Source organism: Megascapheus bottae, chromosome 3, assembly GCF_031878675.1.
Source record: "Megascapheus bottae isolate mThoBot1 chromosome 3, mThoBot2.hap1, whole genome shotgun sequence".
Classification (NCBI taxonomy): domain Eukaryota; kingdom Metazoa; phylum Chordata; class Mammalia; order Rodentia; family Geomyidae; genus Megascapheus; species Megascapheus bottae.
Window position 1 is genome coordinate 38342610 of NC_143511.1, and position 25081 is coordinate 38367690.

Sequence of the window (25081 nt, forward strand, 5' to 3'; positions counted from 1 at the left end):
AATGTCCTCTGAAAACACAAAAGGCAAGCCTAAATTTAGAGCCCGAGGTGGTTAGACACCTGGGCAGGTATGCTAATGGAAAGAGGAGGAACTTTGTTTTCCTCCTTTGATTGGGATCTTTCCAGGCAAATGTGGTGGAAAGTAGGGTCAGAGACTTGGGAGCCTTACTGATAATAAAACTGGGGAGGTTGTGGTTTTCTGTTGTTTTGCCTTTGGCCTGGCCCTGTGTTAGTTTGCTAGAATGTCTGTAATAAATTGCCATAAGCTCAAGTGGTTTAAAATGAGAGAAAATTCATTCCTTTACAGTCCTGGCAGCTGGACGTCTAACTTCAAGGTACCAGGCAGTTTGTGTTATATTACTGAAGAATTTAGAAAAGGGTCTGTTGACTTCTTGAGTTGCCAGCAATCTTTGGCAGTCTCTTAACTTGTGCCTGTATGACTCCAATCTCTGCCTATGTCTTCAGTTGGTATGGCTTAATCCCTGCTCTCCTGTCCCCCCACTGACTCAGGGCCTGGGCTCTGTCCCTGAGCTTCTCTATGCTTACGGCTAGTGCTCTTCCATGTGAGCCACAGTGCCACTTCCAGTATTTTCTGTCCATGTGGTATGGAGAGATTGAACCCAGGGGTTCATGCATGCTTGGTAGACACTCTACCACTAAGCCATCTTCTCAGCCACCTCCCCCCCCTCTTTTTAAAGTCATTTTGCAGTAGAACCTGAAGGCAGCCATCCCTGAGGACCACTCGGAGGCCATACAGAAGAATTATAACAGTTATTAGTGGGGCCATAATTCTCCTCGGGAGAGGGAGAGATGTGGGCGTCTGTTCAGATCCCGGTGGATCCTTGTTACAGTGGGGTTAGTGGTGGGAGGTACTCTAATAGGTGGGTAGGGAATAGGAGAGAGTAGGGCTGGGTGGAGTTAGGTCTGAGTGGGGGCCTTCCACTGAAGCAGCTGGGGACTATAAGCTGCCCTGGGAAGTGTAGTGGGAGGTGCTGAGGACCTGAGGTGGAGAGAATGCTCACAGAACCAGTGTTCATTAACCTCATCTTAACTTGATTATGTAAATCTGCAAAGGCTAGGTATGTTGAGGCTTCAGGTTTCAGAGGTGTTGGGGGTCAGGTTGCAATATGTGTTTGGGGTGACATGAGTCCCCCACAGCAATTCCCTTCCAAGGCAGTCTGCAGAGCAGAAGCTTACTTGATTCACTGTGAGAATGAAGTTCACTGGTGAACTCATATTGAACTGAAATGCCAGACTTGCACTTGTCTCCATCTCTGGTACCTGTGGCCCTAGGGAATGGGAATAGAATGGGATGGTAGCATCTGCTGAGTAACTTGGTTGTTCAGTTTCTTTTAAAACTTACTTTGGAGGAAAGGACATGACCAGGCGTAGAGAAGGGTGACCAAGACGGCCTAAACAGGTCCTAGAGGAACTACGGAGACTAAAGTAGTATGGCTCTGTCTTGGTTCTCTCTTTAGCCTAGTGCATTGCCTGCTAACTGGTGAGTGCTGTACCTCCTAGGGGACTGTGCTTTACAGTTTGACCTAAAGGTTTCTCTTTAGTGGCAGCCAGCAGCGCAGAGCCATTCTGTGCCAGGGCTTGTTGAAGAAACTGATACTCATAAGATGGGAAGTAGAATCTCACAGACTTTTTTGCACAACTGGTTAAGAACTTCAATACTGCTGGCCGCTGATGGCTCGTGCCTGTAATCCTAGCTACTTAGGAGGCTGAGATCTGAGGATCACGATTCAAAGCTAGCCCAGGCACTAAATTCCTGAGACTATTATCTCCAATTAACTCCTAGAAAACTGGAAGTGATACCCTGGCACAAGGGGTAGGGTGGTAGCCTTGAGCTGAAGAGCTCAGGAACAGTACCCAAGCCCAAAGTTCAAGCCCCCATGACTGACACAAAAATAAAGCAAAAAACAACAATAAAGAAGTTCAGTCCCACTGCCTGACAAATTTAACTGTAATCCCTCTATATATCACCTGACAATAAAAAAAAAAAGAATTTCAATCCTTTAGGTCTAGTTTTTTATTTATTTTTGTTGTTGTTGTTTTCTTTTACATACCCCTTTCCTCAGACAAGGAGAATCCAAAATGCTTTCTCCTGTGTATTCTTATGTCCCCAGATTGTTTTCTTTGAATTTTAAGTTCCTAAAGGGTATTATGACTTACTATTGTGTGTGTGTTTTGCTGGTACTGGTGTTTGGTGCTGCCCCTTCACCTTTCCACTGCTTTTTTCTTTCTCTCTCTCTCTCTCTCTCTCTCTCTCTCTCTCTCTCTCTCTCTCTCTCTCTCTCTCTCTCTCTCGCTTTCTCTCTCTCTCTCTTTCTTTCTTTCTTTCTTTCTTTCTTTCTTTCTTTCTTTCTTTCTTTCTTTCTTTCTTTCGCTGGTCTTGGGGCTTGAACTCAGGGTTTGGGAACTGTTGCTGAGCCTCTTTTTGCTCAAGGTTAGTGCTCTACCACTTGACTTACAGTCACTCCAGCCTTTTTTGTGTAGTTTATTGGAGATAAGAGTCTGATTAACTTTTCCTGCCTGGGCTGCCTTGAACCTAGATCCTTAGTGCCCAGCCTCTGAGTAGCCAGGTTTATAGATATGAGCCACCTAATGTGGCTGAATTTTGGCTTTTTGGAAGTTAAGTGGAGGTAAGAATTTCCTGAACTTTCCCTTCTTATCTTGGTTCTCTTTGGAACTACAATCTTCAGATCTCATCCCTCTGATAGTATTATAGGCATGAGCCCCTGGGACTGTGATTTAATTTTCATCTTTTGTTTTTCTTAGTTCCTTATCCGTATATTATAAAATGAATCATACACCCTTTGTTCAAATGAATGATAATCACATTATCTATTATTTTTAATTTTTTTTGTCCTGGGACTTGAACTATGGGCCTGGGTGCTGTCTTTGAGCTTTTCAGCTCAAGACTACCTCCCTACCCATTGAGCCACAGAAACACTTCCAGTTTTCTGTTGGTTAATTGGAGATAAGAGTCTCATGGACTTGAGTCCCCAGGTTGGCTTTGAACCATGATCCTCAGATTTCAGACTCCTTAGTAGCTAGGATTATAGGCATGAAACACTAGGCTTGGCTTTATTATTTGTTTCTAACTTACTATATCATATCGGATTTTCTCTTTATCCACTTTTCAATTTTCAGGCAATTAAATATATTGTGCGTGTGGTGGAAGGTGGGAGGGTAGGGATGTGTGGGTGGAAGAGAAGGCCTGGTGCTGGTAGCTCATGCCTGTAATCCTAGGTATTCAGGATGCTGAGATCTGACAATAATAATTTAAAACCAATCTAGGCAGGAAAGTCCATGAAATTTATCTCCAGTTAACTGCCAAAAGTTGTAAGTGAGCCATGGCTCAAGTGGTAGAGTACTAGCCATCAACAAAAAAAGTTCAACGACATCACTCAGGCCCTTAGTTTAACTCAGGATTGTCACCCCTCCCTGCCACATTCTCCCCCCCCACCAAAAAAAAAAAGGGAGAACTTCCTTCAAAGAGGATTTAAAGTTTGAGATGTTCAAATGTCAGTTGTTTACAGAATCTGGAAGTAGTAGGGGTGGGTCTTTCTGAACTAGTCACTCCAGTGCTTTTTTTTTTTTTTTTTTTTTTTGGCCAGTCCTGGGCTTAGACTGAGGGCTTGAGCACTGTCCTTGGGCTTTCTCAAGGCTAGATCTCTACCACTTCTGGATTTTTCTGTGTATGTGGTACCGAGGAATCAAACCCAGGTCTTCATGCATGTAAGGCAAACATTGGGCTTGAACTCAGGCCTAGGCATTGACCTTAATTAAGCTCTTCTGTTCAAAGCTAGTGTTCTACCTCTTTGAGCTACAGTGTCATTCCTCACCCCCATTTTTTTTTTTGTTTTGGTGGTGGTTAATTGGATATAAGAGTCACTGGTTTATTCCAGCGCTTTATTATTTATCATTGCATTTTCTGAGTCTGCAATGTGTTAGGTGCTCCATAAACATTCATTGAAGGAATTATCTCAGTCATCAATAGCAAAATTAAGTTGTTTTTGCAGCAAAACCTGCCAACTACCCACGTGTGTGTATGTAACTTAGGACTTTGTGATTACTAGGTAAATACTATACCACTTGAGCCACTTTCTCAGTACCTACTATTCTATGTATGTATTTTGATTTCTAAGCCCCAGACAGTCTAAACTTTTCTCAGTTCCTACAATAAGTCCCCAGTATTTCTACTTCCTAGAATAGTCATTCCTTTATGTGATCAGCTGCCGTATCTTTCTGTGAGTGTCTAACCCCACATCTTTTCTATTTCATTTAATTTTTTTTTGTTGGTCATGGGACATGAACTCTGGGTCTGGGCCCTGTCCCTGAGCTCTTCATCTCAAGGCTAGTGGACTACCCCTTGAGCCACAGCACCACTTCCTGTTTTCTGGTGGTTAATTGGAGCTAAGGGTCTCATGGACTTTAGTGCCCTGGCTGGCTTTGAACTGCAATCCGCAGATATCAGCCTCTTGAGTAGCTAGGATTACAGGCATGCGCCACTGCACCTGGCTCAACCCAACTTTTTTCTAGGAAAGTGATTTCTAGTCTAGTAGAGTTGGTTCTTCCTTTTTTTTTTTGGTCTTTCTTGGGATTTGGACTCTGGGCCTGGGCGCTGTCCCTGAGCTCTTCAGCTCAAGGTTACTGCCCTAACCCTTGAGCCACAGCACTACTTCTATTTTTCTAGTGGTTAACTGGAGATAAGACTCTCAGGGTCTTTAGTGCCCAGGCTGGCTTTGAACCTTTATCCTCAGATCTGCCTCTCCTGAGTAGCTAGGATTATAGGCCTGAGCCACTGCACCTGGCTGGCTTGCTTTCTATCCTCCCTCCCTCCCTCCCTCCCTCCCTCCCTCCCTCCCTCCCTCCCTCCCTTTCTCTCTCTCTCTCTCTCTCTCTCTCTCTCTCTCTCTCTCTCTCTCTCTCTCTCTCTCTCTCTCTCTCTCTCTCTCTCTCTCTCTCTCCCTCTCCTTCCTTCCTTTTTTTCTTCTTTTTTTCTGTGTATGTGGCACTGAGGAACTGAACCCAGGCCTTCCTGCATGCTAGGCAGGCACTCTACCACTAGGCTATGCTCCTGGCCCTAGTTGGTTCTTTCTTGTATGCATTTTTGATGTTTTTTCAGCCCCTAGACAGTGAGCTAAAGAGGCAAAGAGACACCCCTTTCTTTGTTTCTAGTCCTTTTCATTGGTTTCTGGTGACTTGTTCAGTGATTAGTTTGTAAATTGTTACAAGAAAGCATATTAGAACATGAAGCATATTCCAGTCAACTGTGCTGGGAATACTGAGTATCCTCTACTTAGCCTAGATAAAGCCTAAAGGTATTTGCATGTGTGAATGACAGTGTTTCTTTCATAACTTGTATATAAGAGCAACATCTTAGGATTGGGGCTGAGTAAGACACCAGCCAGTGAGTGAAAGCATCAGATTCCAAGTTCAAGTCCCTAACTAGACAAAACAAACTCCATCCCCACTTCCAGGCCCCCCCCCCACACCCCCCAAAAAAGCATCTTTTGTGGTCCTGCAGTGTTAGAACATTTATTTTTTATTTGGAAGGATTTTGGGTAGGCCAGCAGTAGTCAGACACTGATTTTGTGCCAGGAGTAGGAGCTTGGCAAGAGGTGACCAGAGTCTGCTGTTTTTTCAGAAGTCCAGGAGAGATGGGGGAGTGTCACAGTGGGGGAGAGAGTAGGAAGTAACTGGAGAGCAGATCTCCTGCTGTGTGTGAGCGATTTCAGAGAGTTGCTTTCATGGTACTCAGGAGAAAAGACCACTGACTTTATAAGCACACACAATTCAGTGCTGATGATTGTATCCTCTTCTCTACAGAGACTACCCTAGCCATCATGGAGGTGGCGGAGGCGGGGAGCCCCCTGAACCCCAGCTGTAAGATAATGACTTTCAGACCCTCCATGGAGGAGTTCCGGGAGTTCAACAAATACCTTGCCTACATGGAATCGAAAGGAGCTCACCGAGCGGGTCTTGCAAAGGTGATGATGCTCAGATCCTGGCTTGAAAAAAGATCACTTGGCCTTCAGTAATGCTCCATAGTGTCTCTCATAGAGGCAAAAAACTGTTTGTCTTGTTAACCCATGTGTGACATTGATTTCCTTCCTTAAATAACTGTGATCTTATTTTTCTTTTTTCTTTTTGGTCAAATGTGAGGCTTGAACTTAGGGCTTGGGTGTTGTCCCTGAGCTCTTTTGCCCAAGGTTAGAGCTCTGCCACTTTGAGCACAGCTCTACTTGTGGTTTTTGAGTGTTTAATTGGAGATAAGAGTCTTACAAACTTTCTTGCTCAAATTGGCTTTGAATTCCATCCTTAGAGCTCAATCACTTATGTGACTAAGATTATAGGTGTGAGTCACTAGTGCCTGTCCTTTTCAGTATCTTTAAGCAAGTACTCTACCACTTGAGCCATGCTTCTGGCTGTGTTCATAGACTGTTGGTTTTTTTCTCTTCTTCTTTTCTTTTCTTTTTTTTTTTTTTTTTTTTAACAAATCAGGGATTGCTAATAGAAATCAGAGATATACTTATATTGTTTTTAGAGGTATGAGAGCATTAATAGTTTTCATCAATTTTCTCTCCCTTCCTTGCTTCTTTTGCTGCTTCTTATTTATTTATTTTTTTTCAAAATATAAAAAGTAGATTTTAGAGGCTGGTAGTTTGGCCTAGTGGTAGAGTGCTTGCCTAGCATGCACGAAGACCCGGGTTTGATTCCTCAGTACCACATGCATAGAAAAAAGCTGGAAGTGGTGCTGAGGCTCAAGTAGTAGAGCTTTAGCATTGAGAAAGTCCAAGGGCAGGGCTCAGGCCCTGAGCTCAAGCCTAGGACTGGCAAAAAAAAAAAAAAAAAAAAAAAGTAGAGTTTAAAACATTCAGTTTTAAATATGTTTAGTTGTAAAAAGGAGTTTTAATTCAGCATGTCAATTTATGAATACAATGAGTACATAGCTTTTTTGATATGCACTTCTGGAAGATGAAGTAGAACTATTTAAAGTAGTAATTCAGGGGTTTTTGGTTTATTCAGACTTGTCCACCTATCACTACTGTTGCATTTCAGAATATTTTCATCATCACAGAAAGATACTATAACCATTAAGCAGTCATTTCCCATTTCCTGCCACCACCCATTGTCACTGGTGGCCCTAGGCAACTACTATTTTTTCTTTGTCTATTCTACTTTTAGTTATTTTTTCACCAAGTGTGAAGACTTCGTGCCATGTGCCAGGAGTATGTGAGAATACTGGGGGAAAAGAATAGACCAAATCCGTGCTTCATGGAGCTTTAATATTGGTGATAGTATATTATAATGATGAGAAATGGACATTTAAGCAGAGACTCAGACCTAGTGGATATAAAAGATTGCATTTTGAAGTCCTGGGCAGAAAAGTTTGTTAGATTCTGTTTCTGAGAAATCTAGCAAAAAGCAAGGCTAGGAGCCAGGAGTGTGGCTTAGTGGTAGAGTGGTTGCCTAGCATGCAGGAAGCCCTGGGTTTGATCCCTTGGTACCATATGTGCAGAAAAAGCTGGAAGTAGGACTGTGGCTGAAGTGGCAGAGCACTAGCCTTGGGCAGAAAGTGTCATTGGTCAGTGCCCAGACCCTGAGTTCAAGCCCAAGGACTGGCAAAAAAAAAAAAAAAAAAAAAAAGCTGGGTTGGAGGTATGACTCAGTCATAGAGCACTAGCCTCGCAAGTACAGGCCCTGAGTTCAAATTCTAGTACTGCCAAAACAAAAAATGAAATAACAAAAATCAACAGAAAAAGCCCCACCAAACAGAAAACCCAGCCTTTTCATGATGTGGCAACAGAAGGAATAATAAGTCCAAGAACCTAGAAACTGACCTGAGTTTCATGCATGGGAGAAACAGGAAGTTGTCATTGTATGGGCAAAATTCGGAGGTGATGAGGAAAGTGCAGAAGGGACCACAGAAACTCAGATATTCACTGTGTAAGTACAAGGAAAGGAAGATGTGGTGACTGCTTATCTTTTTAAAAAGTTTTTTGGTCATGGTGCTTGAACTGTGGGCCTGTGTGTGCACTATTCCCGAGCTTTTCAGCTCAAGGCTACCACCCTACCCCTGGAGGCACAGCCCCACTTCCCCTTTGTGATTAATTGGAGATAAGAGTCTTAAGTTCTTTAGTGCGGGGGCTGGCTGGGCTGCTTATCTGGTTTTTTTTTTTTTTTTTTTTTTTTGCACCCATACTTGGGCTTGAACTGTGGGTGTGGGCACTATCTATCCCTTAGCCTTTTCTAGTGCTATACCACTGAGCCACAGCTGTACTTACTTCTTGCTGATTGGAGGTAAGAATCTCACAGATTTTCCTGCCTCTGTGCTGTCTTTGAACCTTGATCTTCAGATCTCAACCTCTCAGTAGCTATTATTACATGTGTGATCCACTGGTGCCTGGCTATTTCTTTTGTTTTTGTTAGTCTTCCTTTCTCTCTCTCCCCCACCCCCCTTTCTACAGAGCACTGGCTTCTGAGTACAGAATGAGTTTTGTGGTCTACGGGGAGATAGCAGTGACTCTTGTCAGGGCAGTAGTGTTTGCCACATTAGGAGGTAGTGATTAGACCAGTGAGGAAGAGCGCAGCAATGTGTGATTTAGACGTGTTTGAAAATCTCTTTTCTTCATATAGGTGCCTTTTAGTACCTGTAAGAAATGATGATAAATGATACCTTCAGGGTCATAGGTGTGTTCAGTAAAGTTTGGAGAACTGCATTGCATGTTTGGAGGGCTCTGAAAGAGAGGTAGTCTATGAAATTCATCTCTTCTAATCAGAAAGGGAGAAACGAAGTTTAATTTAAAACTTACCTTAGGAATAATGTGTTTTATTGTACTTACTTGAATTTACTTGATCTAATTATTTAGTTTGTCATCTGGTACTTGTAAGGCTGAAACCTGTAGACATGGTAGTATCATGTCTACATCAATACCTGAGCTCTGGTGGAACCCATCATGGGGATAAAGAACTTGACCACATCTGTGTGAAAGTTTTACCTGGATTCTCCATCATTGCTGTGAAGGTCTCATGTGGAGAGCAGGTGTGGCTGAGCAGAGAACTTCTGAACTGTTGAGAACTTTTCCAGAGGTTCTTATCTCAATTGGATGCTATCTGTAACCCAGTTCTTTACTGTGTGTCTCTAGAGGGCCCGTCATTTTGTTTTGTGTTTGTTAAGGTTTAAAGTCAATCTTAGTGAAGGTTTACAATTTAGGGATAATAGATGGAGTGTTAACTAGGACTGGGTGAGGCTTGAAAAAAGAGAAAACAGAATGTTAAGATTTAGGATGAATTTCTCAGGCTTAGTTAAGCTTCTTTATTGGGCTAGCTCTTAAATAATTTCATTTTTGGCATCTCAGCACTTCAACATTACCTTTATGAGGCAAATGATTCTTTAAAGCAAATATCTTCTTTCAGGATCATTTAACAAAGTTTAGTCTTGAACTAAACTTAGTAATGGTTTACTAAAGATTGGCTGAAAGGAATCTGGGATATGACTCTCCTTTGTTCTCTGAGTGCAGCCCTTTGTCCTATTTTCTCCTTCTGGTTCTTGAAAACATGAACTGTGTTTCCACTGAGATTAGTGTATTGTCTGGTGACAGGGTGACATGTATAGTAACATTAGAAGAGGAAGCAACAGCTACTCTCACAAGGGAGCTACAGGCACAGAATCTACCTGTGGTGTTCCTGGTATTATGAGACAGAAGAAAGTTAATGAGAATTACAGTTGCAAGCCACACCTGAGTCTAAAAAGTATCTCCCTAAGACTCATTGATAGAGTCAGAGATACTAATTTATTCTACCACACAATGATTTTTGATCATTTGTGGTAGGAGTACAACATACTACTTGTTCTAATCATTTTTACTATCTAATCTGATAAACTCAATATTGCCTATCTTCCTTTTTGTTGTGGATGCTGCCACTGTAACAGATGTGCAGATGTTACAGTGTTAATGATGAAAATCAAGACTTCATTTATTAAAGTAGCTAGGAATTAACTAAGAGTGTATGGGCCGGGAGTTTGGCCTAGTGGTAGAGTGCTTGCCTAGCATGCACAAAGACCCAGGTTTGATTCCTCGGTATCACATGCATAGAAAAAAAAAACCGAAAGTGGTGCTGAGGCTCAAGTGGTAGAGCTCTATCCTTGGGAAAGTCCAAGGACAGTGCTCAGACCCTGAGCTCAAGCCCAGGACTGGCAAAACAAACGAACAAACAAACAAAAAAACAAAAACAAAAACAAAGAATGTAAAGGACCTTTATGATGAAAAGTTTAAAACCCTGGAAAAGGAAATTAAAGCAGAACTGAGGAAATGGAAAAACCTTCCATACTCCTGGATTGGAAGAATTAACTTCGTGAAAATGGCAATCTTGCCAAGGGCTATCTATAAATTCAATGCAATACCCATCAATATCACATTGTCTTTCTTTAAGGAAATAGAAGCAATCCAAAATTTCATATGGAATAATAAAAGACCCCGTATAGCAAAAACAGTTCTTAGTAGAAAGAACAGCACAGGAGGAATTTAAATACCAAAGATTAGACTCTATTACAGAGTTATAATAACTGAAACAGCTTGATACTGGCACAAGAACAGGCCTGAGGACCAATGGAATAGAACTGAGGACCCAGACATCAACCCACAGACCTATGGCCACCTAATCTTTGAGAAAGGAGCCAAAAAAATAGAATGGAAGAAAGACAGGCTCTTCAACAAGTGGTACTGGCAGAATTGATTAAGCACCTGCAGAAAACTAAAGTTGGATCCTTCTATGTCACACTGCATTGGGATTAACTCCAAATGGATCAAAGACATGTAGGTAAAAGCAGATACACTGAAAACTTTATAAGAAGGAATAGGAGATACACTAGGTCTTCTTGGCACAGGTCGAAATTTTCTTAGTAAAGACCCAGAATCACAAAAAATTAAAGTTTGGACAAATGGGACTGCATTAAACTGCAGAATTTCTGAATGGCAAAGCACATAGCTAGCAAGTTAAATAGAAAGCCCATAGAGTGGGAGAAGATCTTCACCATACAACAGACAAAGGCCTCATGTCTAAAGTATATCTACAGCTCAAAAAGTTGAATCTGTCCAAAACAAATCTTCAAAGAAACAACCATCCCATTAAAAGATGGGGCAAAGACTTAAACAGATTTCTCTGAAAAAGAAATAAGTATGGCCTATAGACACATGAAGAAATGTTTAACATCTCTGATCATAAAATAAATGCAAATCAAAACAACTCTGAGATTCCACCTCACTCCAGTTAGAATGGCCATGATCAAGAAATCTAATAACAATAGAGGCTGGCAGGGATGTGGCCAGGAGGGATCTCTTCCACATTGTTGGTGAGAGTATAAACTCATTCAACCACTCTGGAAAGCATTATGGTGATTCTTCAAAAGACTAAACATAGAGCTCCCCTACGACCCAGCAATTCCACTCCGTGGCATTTACCCAAAAGTCTAGAAACAAGGACATACTAAAGTCACCAGCACAACAATGTTCATTGCACCACTAACTACCATAGCACAGATATGGAACCAACCCAGATGCCCCTCAGTAGATGATTGGATCAACAAGATTTGGTATTTATACACAATGAAATTCTATGCTGCCATCAGAAAGAACAACGTTGCCCCATTTGTAAGGAAATGGAAAGACTTGGAAAAAATGATACTAAGTGAAGTAAGCCAGACCCAAAGGAACATAGACTCAATGGTTTCCCTCATTTGTCATAATCAGTAGAAACCTTGGGCTCTCCTAGCAGAGTATTACAGTAGCTCAAAACCTAGATACATAAGGCCATAAAGGACGAGGCTAAATGAAAGAACCTCCTGGATATGGAAATAAGAGCTTTATCTTGTGTGATTGTTGTTCTTAATGTACTGTGTTATTTCTCTTTTGTTGCCCTTTGGTCAGTCATATATTGTTACGGCATCTTACTTTGTTATCTGGTATATTGTATATACAGTTATTTGTTTATTTGAAATAGGAAAGGGAAGGGGGGAGAATAAGATGAGGGGAGGGGTTGGGGGAGAGAAATGGGGACAAAAACATGAGAAGCAGTATCAATGTTTGTGAAGTAATGCACCTTCTATCTGGTGAATAGACTATAACTCTTCTATTAATTACAATAAAAAGAATAAACATTAAAAAGAAGATTGCATTTACAAAGCTAGTTTGTTTATATAGCCTTTGAAGAATAGTATGTGGTAAGGTTCTTTGTTAATATAGTGTTGATAGCTTAGTGAATTTGTTTTAGTTTATGATTAAAAAGATAGTAATGGAATAGTTCTAATAGTATTGACTTTGGCTTCAGATTATTGATTATTTTCTAATTGGTATTTTTTAGATGTGTACTTGGATTTTACTTTCATTTCTGGAGTCAAGGTTTGATGCCTTAGGTCTGACTACATTTGTGGTAATTCTGGTTGGGAAAGTGCTAGCAAGCTTGTTCATAGCCGGGCACTGTTGGCTCACGCCCATAATCTTAGCTGCTCAGGAGGCTAAGATTTGAGGATCTTGGTTCAAACCCGGGGTATGAAAGTCCATGAGACTTTTTTTTTTTTTTTTTGGTGGGTCATGGGGCTTGAATTCTGGGCCTAGGCGCAGTCCCTGAGCTCCTCAGCCTAAGGTTACTGCTCTACCCCTGGAGCTACAGCCCCACTTCCCATTTTCTAGAGGTTAATTGGAGATAAGAATAGCATGGTCTTTAGTACCCAGCTGGTTTTGAACTCAGGTCCTCAGATCCCCGACTTCTGAGTAGATAGGATTACAGGTGTGAGCCCCAGGAGGCTCTTATCTCCAGCTAACCACTAGAAAAGCAGAAGTGGTGTTGTGGCTCACGTGTAGCCTTGAGCTGAAATGCTTCAAGATATCACCCAGGGCCAGAGTTCAAGCCCCACAACCACCAACAAAAAAAAGTCTCATGGACTTTCATGCCCAGAATGCCTTTGAACTGTGATCTTCAGATCTCAGTTTTTTGAGAAGGTAGGATTACAGATGTGAGCCACTGGCATCTGGCAGAAACTATTTTCAAAACTGCATGGTTCAGTATGGGAGAATGATTGAAGGGCGATATCCATGCATTGCATTCATAAATTGACATGTTGAATTGAAGGAACTTTGTAGAACTACTTAAAGCTTATAAGTAAAATTTATACAGTATAAATGCAAATGTAGCTGGAAATGTCACCAAGAATAGTAGACTGCATTGGAGGAATAGTGATATGAAATGTGTATTCTACCCAATAAAATCAAGAAGGTGAACCTCATTAAAAATTATATTAGAATCTACATATATGTAAAATTATACATACTGTATATATATAAAATTATTAATATATAATTTCTTTTTTTCCCCCCAATCCTGGGGCATGAACTCAGGGCCTGTCCTTGGACTTTCTCAAGGTTACAGCTCTATCACTTGAGCCTCAGCACCACTTCTGGCTTTTTTCTATGTATACGGTACTGAGGAATCGAACCCGGGTCTTCGTGCATGCTAGACAAGCACTCTACCACTAGGCCAAACTCCCAAACCAAGAATGCATATTTTTATTAGCATATTAAGAGGGAATTTTGTTGTGACATTTTTACAATAGATTCCAATCGTAACTCTTCTATCACCATCCCTTCTTTCTCTTCTTTGTTTGTTCCAGTATTATTGGGGCTTGAACTCAAGGCCTTTTGCTGACAGTTGGCTTTTCTGCTTGAGGCTGTTGCTCTACCACCCTAGCCACTCTGGCTTTTTTCTAATTAGTTGGAAATAAGTATCTTACGGACTTTTCTTCCCAGGCTGGCTTTGAACCTCAACCCTTAGAATTATAAGCATGAGCCACTGACTCTTGTTTTTTTTTTTTTTAAACAAAAAAAAACCCCAAAGAGTCTGTTGCCCAGGACACTTTGTGACATACAATATCTTACTTCAGTCTCTTGAGTGTTGGTGTTGTAGGTATATCCCACAATGTCTGGCTTAGTACTAATCTATTCCTAGGTCCATGTTCAGTAGCGTTGTCACACTGGCATGTTCAAGGTGGATATATAGGAGTAGGTGTACTGTGGCTTGCTCTTTCACCTTAATGTAAGAGGCAATAATATGTCCAGATAACATTTATTATGGATGAACTTCTGAGGAAAATAGATTGATATAGACATATTTTCATCTTCTACCAATAGGCAAAATAATATAATTGCTAAGTGTGAATTCTAGTGCCATATTGTTTTACTTTGGGGCCAGGAGTTTGGCCTAGGGGTAGAGTGCTTGCCTAGCATGTACAAAGACCCAGGTTTGGTTCTTCCATACCACATATGTAGAAAAGGCCAGAAATGGTGCTGTGGCTCAAGTGGTAGAGCTCAAGCCTTGAGAAAACCCAAGGACCAGTGCTCAGGCCCTGAGTTCAAGCACCACAACTGGCAAACAAACAAAAAACTCCTAGTCCTTAGCCATTTGAACTTTGAACTTCAGCGAGTTATTTACTTTTTTGTTGTTGGTGGGGGGGGGATCATGGGGCTTGAGCTCAGCCTGGGCACTGTCCCTGAGCTCTTCAGCTCAAGGCTACCTACCGCCCTACCCCTGGGCCTAGTCTTTGTCCCTGAGCTCTTTAGCTCAAGGCTACTTTCCTACCCTTGAGCCAAGCCCTATATACTGTTTTCTGGAGGTTAGATGGAGATGAGAGTCTCAGGTCCTTTTGTGCCTGGCTGGGTTTGAACTGTCACCCTCAGATCTCAGCCTCCTGAGTAACTAGGATTACAGGCATGAGCCACTATGCCCAGCTTTATTTACTTTTGTTTGTTTGTTTGTTTTTTTTAAGGTTGTGGGGCTTGAACTCTGGGCCTGGGTGATGTCTCTGAGCTCTTCTGCTCAAGGCTACTATCCTACCTCTTCAGCCATAGTGCCACACTGGTGCCTAAATCAGCCTCTTCTAGTCTATTTTGCTAACCAAATACCAATAAGTGTCTAAGAGAAGGATATTTATTTATTTAGTCAGTCCTGGGGTTTGAACTCAGGGCCTGGGCACTGTCCCTGAGCTTCTTTTGCTTAAGGCTAGGGCTCTACCACTTGAACCACAGCACCACTTCTAGGTTTTTCTTTTTCTTTTTCTTGGTCGTAGGGCTTGAACTCTGAGCCTGGGCTCTGTCCCTGAGCTCTTCAGCTTAAGGCTACTACCCTACCCCTTGGAGCCATAGAGCTACTTCTGGTTTTCTAGTGGTTAATTGGAGATAAGAGTCTCATGGTCATTAATGCCCGGACTGGCTTTGAATCTCAGTCCTCAGATCGTAGCCTCCTTAGTAGGTAGGATTACAGGCATGAGCCCCGTTCAGCCAAGTCATTTACTTCTATGCGTTTTTTAATTTTTATAGTCAAATTCTTATCCTCCTTCCCCCCTTCTCCCAAGCCTGGGTTTGAATGAGACTTCACACTTGGTATATAGGTGCTATACTACTGAGCCATACTTCCAACTCTTTTTTGTAGTAGTTATATTCATGGACTATAAACTTGTGTGTGTGTGTGTGTGTGTGTGTGTGTGTGTGTGTGTGTGTTGGTACTGGGTTGTGAACTCTTTAGCTTTTTTTACTCAAGGCTCGTGCTCTCCCCCTTGAGCTACAGCTCCACTTCTGCCTTTTGGTGGTTAATTGGAAAGAAGATTGCTGCCAACACTTCATATACTTTTCCCCTTTTTCTTGCCAGTCAGTCCTAGGGCTTGAACTCAGGGCCTGAGTGCTGTTTCCTAGCCTCTTTTTTTGTGTTCAAGGCTAGCGCTCTGTTATTTGAGCCACAGTGCCACTTCTTGCTTTTTTCTGAGTAGTTTTTATTGGAAATAAGAGTCTTACAGACTTTCCTTGTGGGCTGGCTTCTAACCACAATTATCACATCTCAGCCTCCTGAATATCTAGCATTACAGACATATGTCACTTGTGTTCAGCCTCAGTATAATATTTTATTATTTCACTTCTAGGTGATTCCTCCTAAGGAATGGAAGCCAAGACAATGCTATGATGACATTGATAATTTGCTTATTCCAGCACCGATTCAGCAGATGGTCACAGGGCAGTCGGGACTGTTCACTCAGTACAACATCCAGAAAAAGGCCATGACTGTGAAGGAGTTCAGGCAACTAGCCAACAGTGGCAAGTGAGTTGATTTTGTTTGCTATTTGTATTTCTTTCAAATGTTTATGTGGACATGATAAGCTTAGGAGGAACACTAATCTGCTGTCCCATTTAGCTACATTTGTTTTTTGTTCTTTAGGTATTATCTTCTAATCATTGCTTTACTGTTAAGGACATGTTCCATAGATTGTTATCTTAGTCCTAATAGCTGCAAATGAGTCTTTTTAAATTTTTAATTGTCATGATTTTTTTTTTTTTTTTTTGCGGGTAGTGGGACTTGAATTCTGGGCCTGGGCACTGTCTCTGAGCTCTTCAGCTCAAGGCTACCACCCTGGAACAACAGCACCACTTCCCCTTTTCTAGTGATTAATTGGAGATAAGAGTCTTAGAGTCTTTGGTGTCCAGGCTGGCTTTGAACTGTGGTCCTCAGACCTCTGCCTCCTGAGTACCTAGGATTACAAGCATGAGCTGCCTTGCCCAGCTGTCATAAACAATTTTATGTACAATTTACCTTTGCTAGGCAAATTTTTCTCTGTGTGAAATTATTTAAGCCTTAAATTATTTAAAAAAACACTTCAAATGAATTACGACACCAATATTTTATTATCTCATACTATGTATTATCTCACCTTTCAGCCACCTAAACCAATTCATAGCTTATGAAAGTCAGGAATCTGAGAGATGTTTAGCTCTATAGCTCTAGATTGGGTTCTCTCGTGATATGCTGTCAAGATATTGTCTGGGGATGCTCAAGACTGTTCCCCTATGAGTCTTTTAGTGGGTATCTGCCATCTCTTCTCACATGCTCTGTTTCTCATGTCCTGGAAGCTGGCTTCTCCCAGAGAAAGTGATCTGAGTGTGTCAATGTGATAGAGACAGCGATATCTTCTCATGATTCACCTCAGAAGTGGTATATTGTTCTTCTGCCATATTTCTTTTTTTTTTTTGCCAGTCCCGGGCCATGAACTCAGGGCCTGAGAACTGTCCTTGGACTTTCTCAAGGCTAGAGCTCTACCACTTGGGCCTCAGTACCATTTCTGGCTTTTTTCTATGTATGTGGTACCAAGGAATTGAACCCGGGTCCTCGTGCATGCTAGGCAAGCACTCTACTACTAGGCTAAACTCTAGGCCCATCTTCTGCCATATTTCTTTATTTCAAACCAGCTGCTAACTGCAGCCTATCCAGAAGGGAAGGAGAGTGAAGTTCTACTTTAAGGTAGGACTGTTGAAGTATTTGTTGATGTATCGAGAAAGCGGGCTCTTGTGGGACTACTGAACAGTGGTGTGGCCATGTGGTCTTCATCATGGCCGTGCCATCATTCTAAGAGGGATTGATCTCCACAGCTTCTGCTCATCTGGTTTTCTTCAGTATATTCTAGCATAGGACATGTGCTTGGTTTAAACAGTAAAGAAAAAACATGAGTAATAGTCTGGTGAATATGTGTGTTGATGGTTTCACAGTTAATCTAAAATGTTAGTGTGCTAGCATTGCTGCTTCTGCCAACCACAAAAATTTGGTTTAATTGTTGACTATTTTTGTTTATTTAAAAAGTCTTCTATATTATTCTTACTTATTTTATTTTTATTCTTTAGTAACATACATAAGTTATGTAAGGAGGGGGAGGAAGTTCATTGTGGCATTTCCACACATGCATAAAATATTTCTCTATCAACTTCATCCCCTCTATCACCTCCTTATCCTATTCCCCTTCCTTAAAACAATTCCAGCAGGTTTCATTGTTCTATTTTCATACATGTGTATCACTTGTGCCAACCACATTCATCCTCATTTACCCTCCTCGCTAACCCACCCCAGTGGTGCCTACCCCCACAGCAGAGCTTCCTATCATTTTTTTTAGGGTATATTAATTACACTAAGATGTTTCCCTATAGTACTTCAGACATGCATACATTATATTTGTTGAAAATAACCCTGTTGCTTTCCTTTCCCCTTATTGATCAACAGCTTTCACTGAGCTTTCTTGTTGATATTTGCATACACAATTGCACTGTACTTCCAAATTGTCTACCCTTTACCTTTCCCTTCCAAAATTCTTTTCTCCCTTGCTTCCTTCTATTTACTCCCACAGGTACAACTATATTCTGTGTGTGTGTGTGTGTGTGTGTGTGTGTGTGTGTGTATGTATGTATGTATGTTCAAGTATGTATAGGTACATTCATGCCCATGAACATGTATATCTTGTAGGTCTGGCTTCCACATATGAGTGAAGCCATGTATTTGTCTTTTTTCTTTGCTTGTTTTCTCCCTTCCCTCCCTGTACTGAGGTTTGAAATCGGGGCCATGTGCTTACTAGGCAGGCACTGTGTCACCTGAGCAATGCTTTATTTATTTTCTGGATAGCGTCTTGTGTTTGGCCTAGGGCTGTAATCCTTCTACCCATGTCTCTTGTGTACCTGGGATTATATATGCTTGTCACCATACTTGCCACTGCTTATTTTCCTCATGAAGAAACTTTTTTTTTGGGGGGGGTGATTATATAAGGTCATTCTTAAAAATCCAAATAACACAGAAGGGAAAGTACTTTTCTGTTCTTATTTGAGAAATAACAATAATAATTCAGCATATATATTTTTTCCTGACCTCTTATACACAGAGGTATTTGCTCTTTTTTTTGTGGGGGGCAGGTCATGGGCCTTGAACTCTGGACCTAGGCACTGTCCCTGAGATTTTGCAAGACTAGCACCCTCCTACTTGAGCCACAGCAACATTTCCGGCTTTTTCTATGTATGTGGTACAGAGGACATGCATACTAGGCAAGTACTCTACCACTAGTCCAAGCTCCAGACCCCCCAGAAGGATTTTTTTAATGTCAGTTAGTTTGTAGACCTCCTTATTTATGTTTAGATTTTTAAAAGCTCTTCACTGCTGCCTCTTACTTTGTGTTTCAGTCTTTGCTACAGCTGCCTGTCATTTTGTATAGATATGTCTTGTCCTGGTGAATTCCTAGAGCTACATTTTAAGAAGGTTATAAATTTTTTGACATTTAGTATGTGCTGAAATATCATATTCTGGAATGGTTGTGCCCATTTATTTTCTCATTCCAGATATTTAATATGTTTTTTTCTCTCTGTTTTTTTCTCCTACAGTTAATGCATTTAATAAAGTTTTAGTGGGGCTGTTCTTTCTCAGTTTTTCCATAGGTATTATGTCTTGCACATATAAATCTCTAAAATATCCTTGTATAATTTCTTAAAGGTTTTTAGTAATAATTCAGAAGCTCAGATAATGCCTTTTAAGTGTACCTCAATACTTTTGTGAACGTGCTTTCCTCACTAATAAACGTGGTAAAATGAGTCAGAGCTCATTGTTCACACTCTGTAAGCCTAGATGCTCAGGAGGCTAAGCCCTAGAGGATCATAATATGAAGTCAGCCTTGGCAGAAAAGTCTGTAATACGCATCTCCAATTAAGTAGCAAAAGGCTGGGCTGGAGATGTAGCTCATTTGGTAGAGTGCCAGTCATGATAAGAAATGAGCCACTGTGAGGTCCTTAGTACAGGCCCTGATATTATTAAAAACCAGAACAAATATAAAGTCATCAGGATTAGCTACATTTGTGTGTTTACTGGGTTTGAAAACATAGATGTCTGTAATATTTTTGTTTCAATAGGATTCTGCTTAGAAAGTAATTTACATTAATGTGAAAAAATCTAAAAATTGCTTACTTTTTTCTTTTTTAGATATTGTACTCCAAGATATTTGGATTATGAAGATTTGGAGCGCAAATACTGGAAAAATTTAACTTTTGTGGCACCTATCTATGGTGCAGATATTAATGGGAGCATATATGATGAGGTATACTTACAGTAGTAAAGAATGTTTTAATGTGTGAGAAGCATTCACTTATTTTAGATTGTCATGACTCCTTTAGATCAGAAAAAAATGGAGAGTCAGCAGCAGAATTTCTGTGGTTCATCTTTTTCAGATTAAAAACAGCTACTTGCACAATAATGATGGTGTGATCATAATGTAGCTGGTGGGTATCTAGCTATATGTTATAAAAATGACTGGAAACCAGGAAATATTTTCTGTTTACTACCACCTGAAAACAAAAGCAATATTTCAGACTTATTTTGCTTTTTTCTAGTCATCTAAATGCTATATTGGAAATGGCTTATATTTATCCTTATTCTCTCTTTTATTATCTCTCTCATTCTTTTTTTTTTTAAACATTTTTTTTTTGCCAGTCCTGGGCTTGAGCTCAGGTCCTGAGGACTGTCCTTGGACTTTCTCAAGGCTAGAGCTCTACCACTTGAGCCTCAGCACCACTTCTGGCTTTTTTTTTCTATGTATGTGGTACTGAGGAATCAAACCCGGGTCTTCATGCATGCTAGGCAAGCACTCTATCACTAGGCCAAACTCCCGGCCCCCTATTATCTCTCTCATTCTATTTCATTACCTCCTCCCCTGTTTTCAGGAGACAAATTATTGCCACGATGTCTAGATTGGCCTCAAACTCCATGATCCTCTTGCCTTAATTTCCTTTATTTTGGGGTTGGCATTGAGACTTGAACTTGTTCTTTTGCTTAGCTTTTTTGATCAATGCTGGTACTCAAGTACTTGAGCCATACCTCTATTTCTGACTTTTAGCTGCTTAATTGGACATAAGAATCTCATGGAATTTTCTGCCTAGGCTGACTTTGAATTGAGACATTTAGATCTTAGTTCATTCCTGAGTAGCTAGGATTACAAAGGTGAAACCCTGGCACATGTCCTGCTTTATCTTCCTGAATGCTGGGATTATAGGCATGAGGTACCACATCTACCACTACCATGTCGTCATCGTCCTTGTCATTGTCCTCCACTGCCTCCTCCTCCTCCTCCTTCTCTCCTCCTCCTTCTCTCCTCCTCCTTCTCTCGTCCTCCTTCTCTCGTCCTCCTTCTCTCCTCCTCCTTCTCTCCTCCTCCTCTCATCCTCCCCCTCCTCCCCAAATCTTCTTATATTCTGTTTTTCACTAATCATATTTCATGAAAGATATATATTATTACAACCTTTGTGTTATTCATTTTTAGTTTATTATTATTTTTTTTTGCAAGTATTGGTTTTCGAAACTCCACTTGTCACACTTGCTATACAGGTTTTCTCCCAGTTGTGCCATAATTTTAGCCCTTTTTGCTACGGTTATTTTTCAGATGAGGTTTCCTGTCTGTCTGTCTTGTTGCTTGCTTTCTTTTTCTCTCCTGGGACTGCGCCTGGATTTCAGTCTTTCTACTTAAGCCTCTGCTGGGATTATAGCTATCTACCACCAAACTTGAGCTCAGCTTGTTTGTTGAGATAGTCTCTCTCTGTGTGTGTGTGTGTGAGAGAGAGAGAGAGAGAGAGAGAGAGAGAGAGAGAGAGAGAGAGAGAGAGAGAGAGGGAGAGGGAGAGAGGGAGGGAGGGAGGGAGAGAGAGAGAGGGAGAGGGAGAGCGAGAGCGAGAGGGAGAGGGAGAGGGAGAGAGGGAGGGGGGGGAGAGGGAGAGAGTGAAAGACCTGTAGGGTCATAGGTATATAGGGCCAGTTTCTTCTCATGAGGTAAAGACTGGGACCTATCATTCCCAGGACAAGTGACAAGGGGAGCATGTAGGAGATAAATGATGATAAAGGGGTGTGGGCCAACAGGAGAGGGCTTTGTGGAAACTTTTTTTTTTTTTTTTTTTTGGTTGGTCATGGGGCTTGAACTCTGGGCCTCTGTGTTGTCCCTGAGATCTTCAGTCCCTGAACTCTTAAGCTTTACACTAGCGCCGTACCACTTGAGTCACTTTTGGTTCTCTGGCTGGCTTTGAACCTCAGTCCTCAGATCTCAGCCTCCTGAGTAGCTAGAGTTACAGGCATGAGCCACCAGTGCCCGGCTATGGAAACATTTATATGGGGCTATTAGGTTTTTTTTTTTTTGTGGGTCATGGGGCTTGAACTTGGCCTGGGCGCTGTCCCCGAGCTCTTCTATTCAAGGTTACCATCCTACCCTTGAGCTAAGCCCCATTTCCCATTTTTTTAGAGGTTAATTGGAGATAAGAGTCGCTGGTCCTTTTGTGCCCAGGCTGGCTCTGAACCTTGATCCTCAGCTCTCAGCCTCCTGAGTAGCTAGGATTGCAGGCATTAGCCATCATGCCGGGCTGGGGCTATTAGTTTTAAGATACTCTGTGGGGAGCTCATGCCTGTGATCCTAGTTACTTAGGAGAATGAGATCTGAGGATCGCAGTTCAAAGCTAGCCCAGGTACCAAAATCTAAAGTCTGTGAGACTCTTATTTCCAATTAACCACCAAAAAACAGGAAGTGGCGCTGTGGCTCAAAGGGTCGGTTGGTAGCTTTGAGCTGAAGAGCTCAGGGACAGTGCCCAGGCCCAGAGTTCAAGCACCAAGACCGACTTCCCTCGCCCAAAAAGATTACATTAATAGGACAGTTTATCTTATTTCAGCATCAGCTGTGTTAAGATGACCAGTTTCAAATCATACCTTGTATTAAATTGGCACATTATAGTTAACTATATTATGTGGCTCTGTCTCATTAAACCAACTTCAGTGGAATTTCTACAGGAATAGATGAGGCAAGGTGAATGTTCTTACCATTTTTCTTTTCTTTCTGGTTGTGCGTCAGATCCTGGGTGCTGTCCCTGATTTTACAGGCATAAAGTATGGGGCTGAGATGTGTTTTTTGTTTTTTTTTTTTAAATTTTTTTATGGTTGCTTGCTGTTGCATGCTTTTACCTTCCTTTTTTTTTTTTGGCTGATCCTTAGGCTTGAACTCTGGGCCTGGGTGCTGTCCCTGAGCTTCTTTCTCACAAGGCTAGCACTCTACCATTTGAGCCACAGTGCTACTTCCAGCTTTTTTTTTTTTTTTTTAATGAGTAATTGGAGATACTCAAGGACTTTTCTGCCTGCGCTGGCTTTGAGCTGCAATCCTCAGATTTCAGCTTCCTAGTAGCTTATATTACAGGAGAGAGCCAATTGCTCCCACTTTTTTTCCCCCCTCAGTCCTTGGCTTGGGCTCTGAGTACTGTCCTTGGGCTTTTTTCAAGGCTACCATTTGAGCCACAACACAACTTTGGTATATGGTACTGAGGAATTGAACCTGGGCCTTCATGCCTGCTAAGCAAGCACTCCACCACTAGGCCAAATTCCCAGCTCCTGGTGCCCACTTTTAAAGAGACAGAAGTGTTGCTTAGTTAAATGTTATAATTGTAGAAATGTGTCAAGCTAAGTCATGAACTACATAGACCCTGAGCTCGTTTTGTATGTCCTCTGTGATTTCTTCCCCATGGTAGGTACTTAAGCCTCTGATGGGTCAGTTGATCCTGGGTTGAGATCCAGGCCCCACACTCAACCATTTTTGTTGAGGTCATGTCTCAGGAAATGTGTGGCTCAGGCTGGCCTAGGACTTTGGTCCTCTCATCTCAGCTTCTCTCTAGCTCAGATGGTGGGAGTTTACCACCACATTCAACAGTTGCTTGAGATGAGGTTTATGAACTCTTTGAATAGGTTATCTTTGGACCATGGTCCTCTCTCATGGATCCTACTACTCTAGAATTGCTTGGATTATATAGGCATGAGCTGCTGTGCTCAGCCTCTCCAGTGAGAATTAGAAGCAACATACTTAGGACCATTTTTCAGAACAGTTGACATGAAAATGTCTCATAGTAGCCCTGTGTGACATAATATAATCATTGACTGCAGTGGACTTTGGTTTTCTGTGTTTATCAACCTACTACTTGTATTTGAAAAATCAGTTACTATTTGGTAATGCTTCAAAGGAAAATTTACTGTAGACTTAAAATTTGAGTAACTTTGGTTACTAAAATCCAGTGTACAAAATGCAATAAAACATGCAGCTTGGGAACATCCAGTAACTTTCAGGTTTTTAGAGCTGCGGATCTCTTATTGTGGGGAGTGTAAGACACAATATTTTATGGCATGTGTCTTGTCTCTGAGGGAGTTTTAGTAGTGGAAGTGGAGCTGTGGCTAAAAGGATACAACACTAGCCTTGTGACAGATGTCAGGGATAGTGCTAGGCCCTGAGTTAAGCATGCTTGGTAAGCACTCTACCACTCTGCAAAACTCTTGGCCAAACTTCCAGTTTTTGAATGGTTAATTGGAGATCTCATGGGAACTTTATTTCTTGGGCTTGCTTTGAATACAGTCCTTAGATCTCAGCCTCCTGAGTAGCTAGGACTACAGATGTGAGCTATCTGCATCCGGCTTTTTTCATGTTTTTATGAGACAGGGTCTTATTATGTAGCCTTGGCTTTCTATCTTCCTAGTATTACAGATGTGCCCTTACCACATATGGTAAACTAAAATCTTTAGTTATGGATTTTTGTGACTTCCAGATTTATTTATTTTGTGTATTTATGTAAATATGTGTATGCTTATTTAATGTCTGTTATGAGGCTTGAACTCAGGGCCAAGGCTCTGTCCCTGAGCATTTGTTCTCAAGGCTGGTGCTCTTATCACCTTGAGCCACAGCTACATTTTCAGTTTGTGTGTGTGTGTGTGTGTGTGTGTGTGTGTGTGGTTTTTTTTTTTTTTTTTTTTTTTTTTTCCATTCATGGGGCTTGAACTCCAGGCCTGGGCATTGTCCCTGAGCTCTTCAGTTCAAGGCTACCACCCCTGGAGCCACAACACCACTTCTCATTTTCTAATGGTTAATTGGATAGAAGAGTCTCATGGACTTCAGTGCCTGGGCTGGCTTTGAAGCATGATCCTCAGATTTCAGCCTCCTGAATAGCTAGGATTACAGGTGTGAGCCACCGGGTTGGCTTCTATTTTCAGTTTTTTAGATGATTACTAGAAGGCGAGAATCTCATGGACTTTCCTGCTTGCGCTGCCTTTGAACCACCATCCTCAGATCTCAGTGTCCTCAGTGGCTAATATTATACAGGCATGAGTCATTAGCTCCATGGTCAGATTTATTTTGTATTAGAATTTTTTCAAGTCAAGAGCCTATTTCA

The 25081-nt window shown here is 41.4% G+C and overlaps 1 protein-coding gene across 3 annotated transcripts in view; it reads left to right on the forward strand.

Annotated features, from left to right (window-relative positions):
* Kdm4c (lysine demethylase 4C) overlaps positions 1 to 25081 on the forward strand; it is a 313858-nt gene that overhangs the window by 19316 nt on the left and 269461 nt on the right. For all 3 annotated transcript variants that reach the window (XM_090329959.1, XM_090329957.1, XM_090329958.1), the window contains exons 2-4: positions 5841 to 6001; positions 15979 to 16154; positions 19833 to 19947. In XM_090329959.1, the coding sequence (XP_090186085.1) occupies positions 5858 to 6001; positions 15979 to 16154; positions 19833 to 19947 (435 nt within the window). In that variant the 5' untranslated portion in view covers positions 5841 to 5857. The remainder of the gene's footprint in view (positions 1 to 5840; positions 6002 to 15978; positions 16155 to 19832; positions 19948 to 25081) is intronic.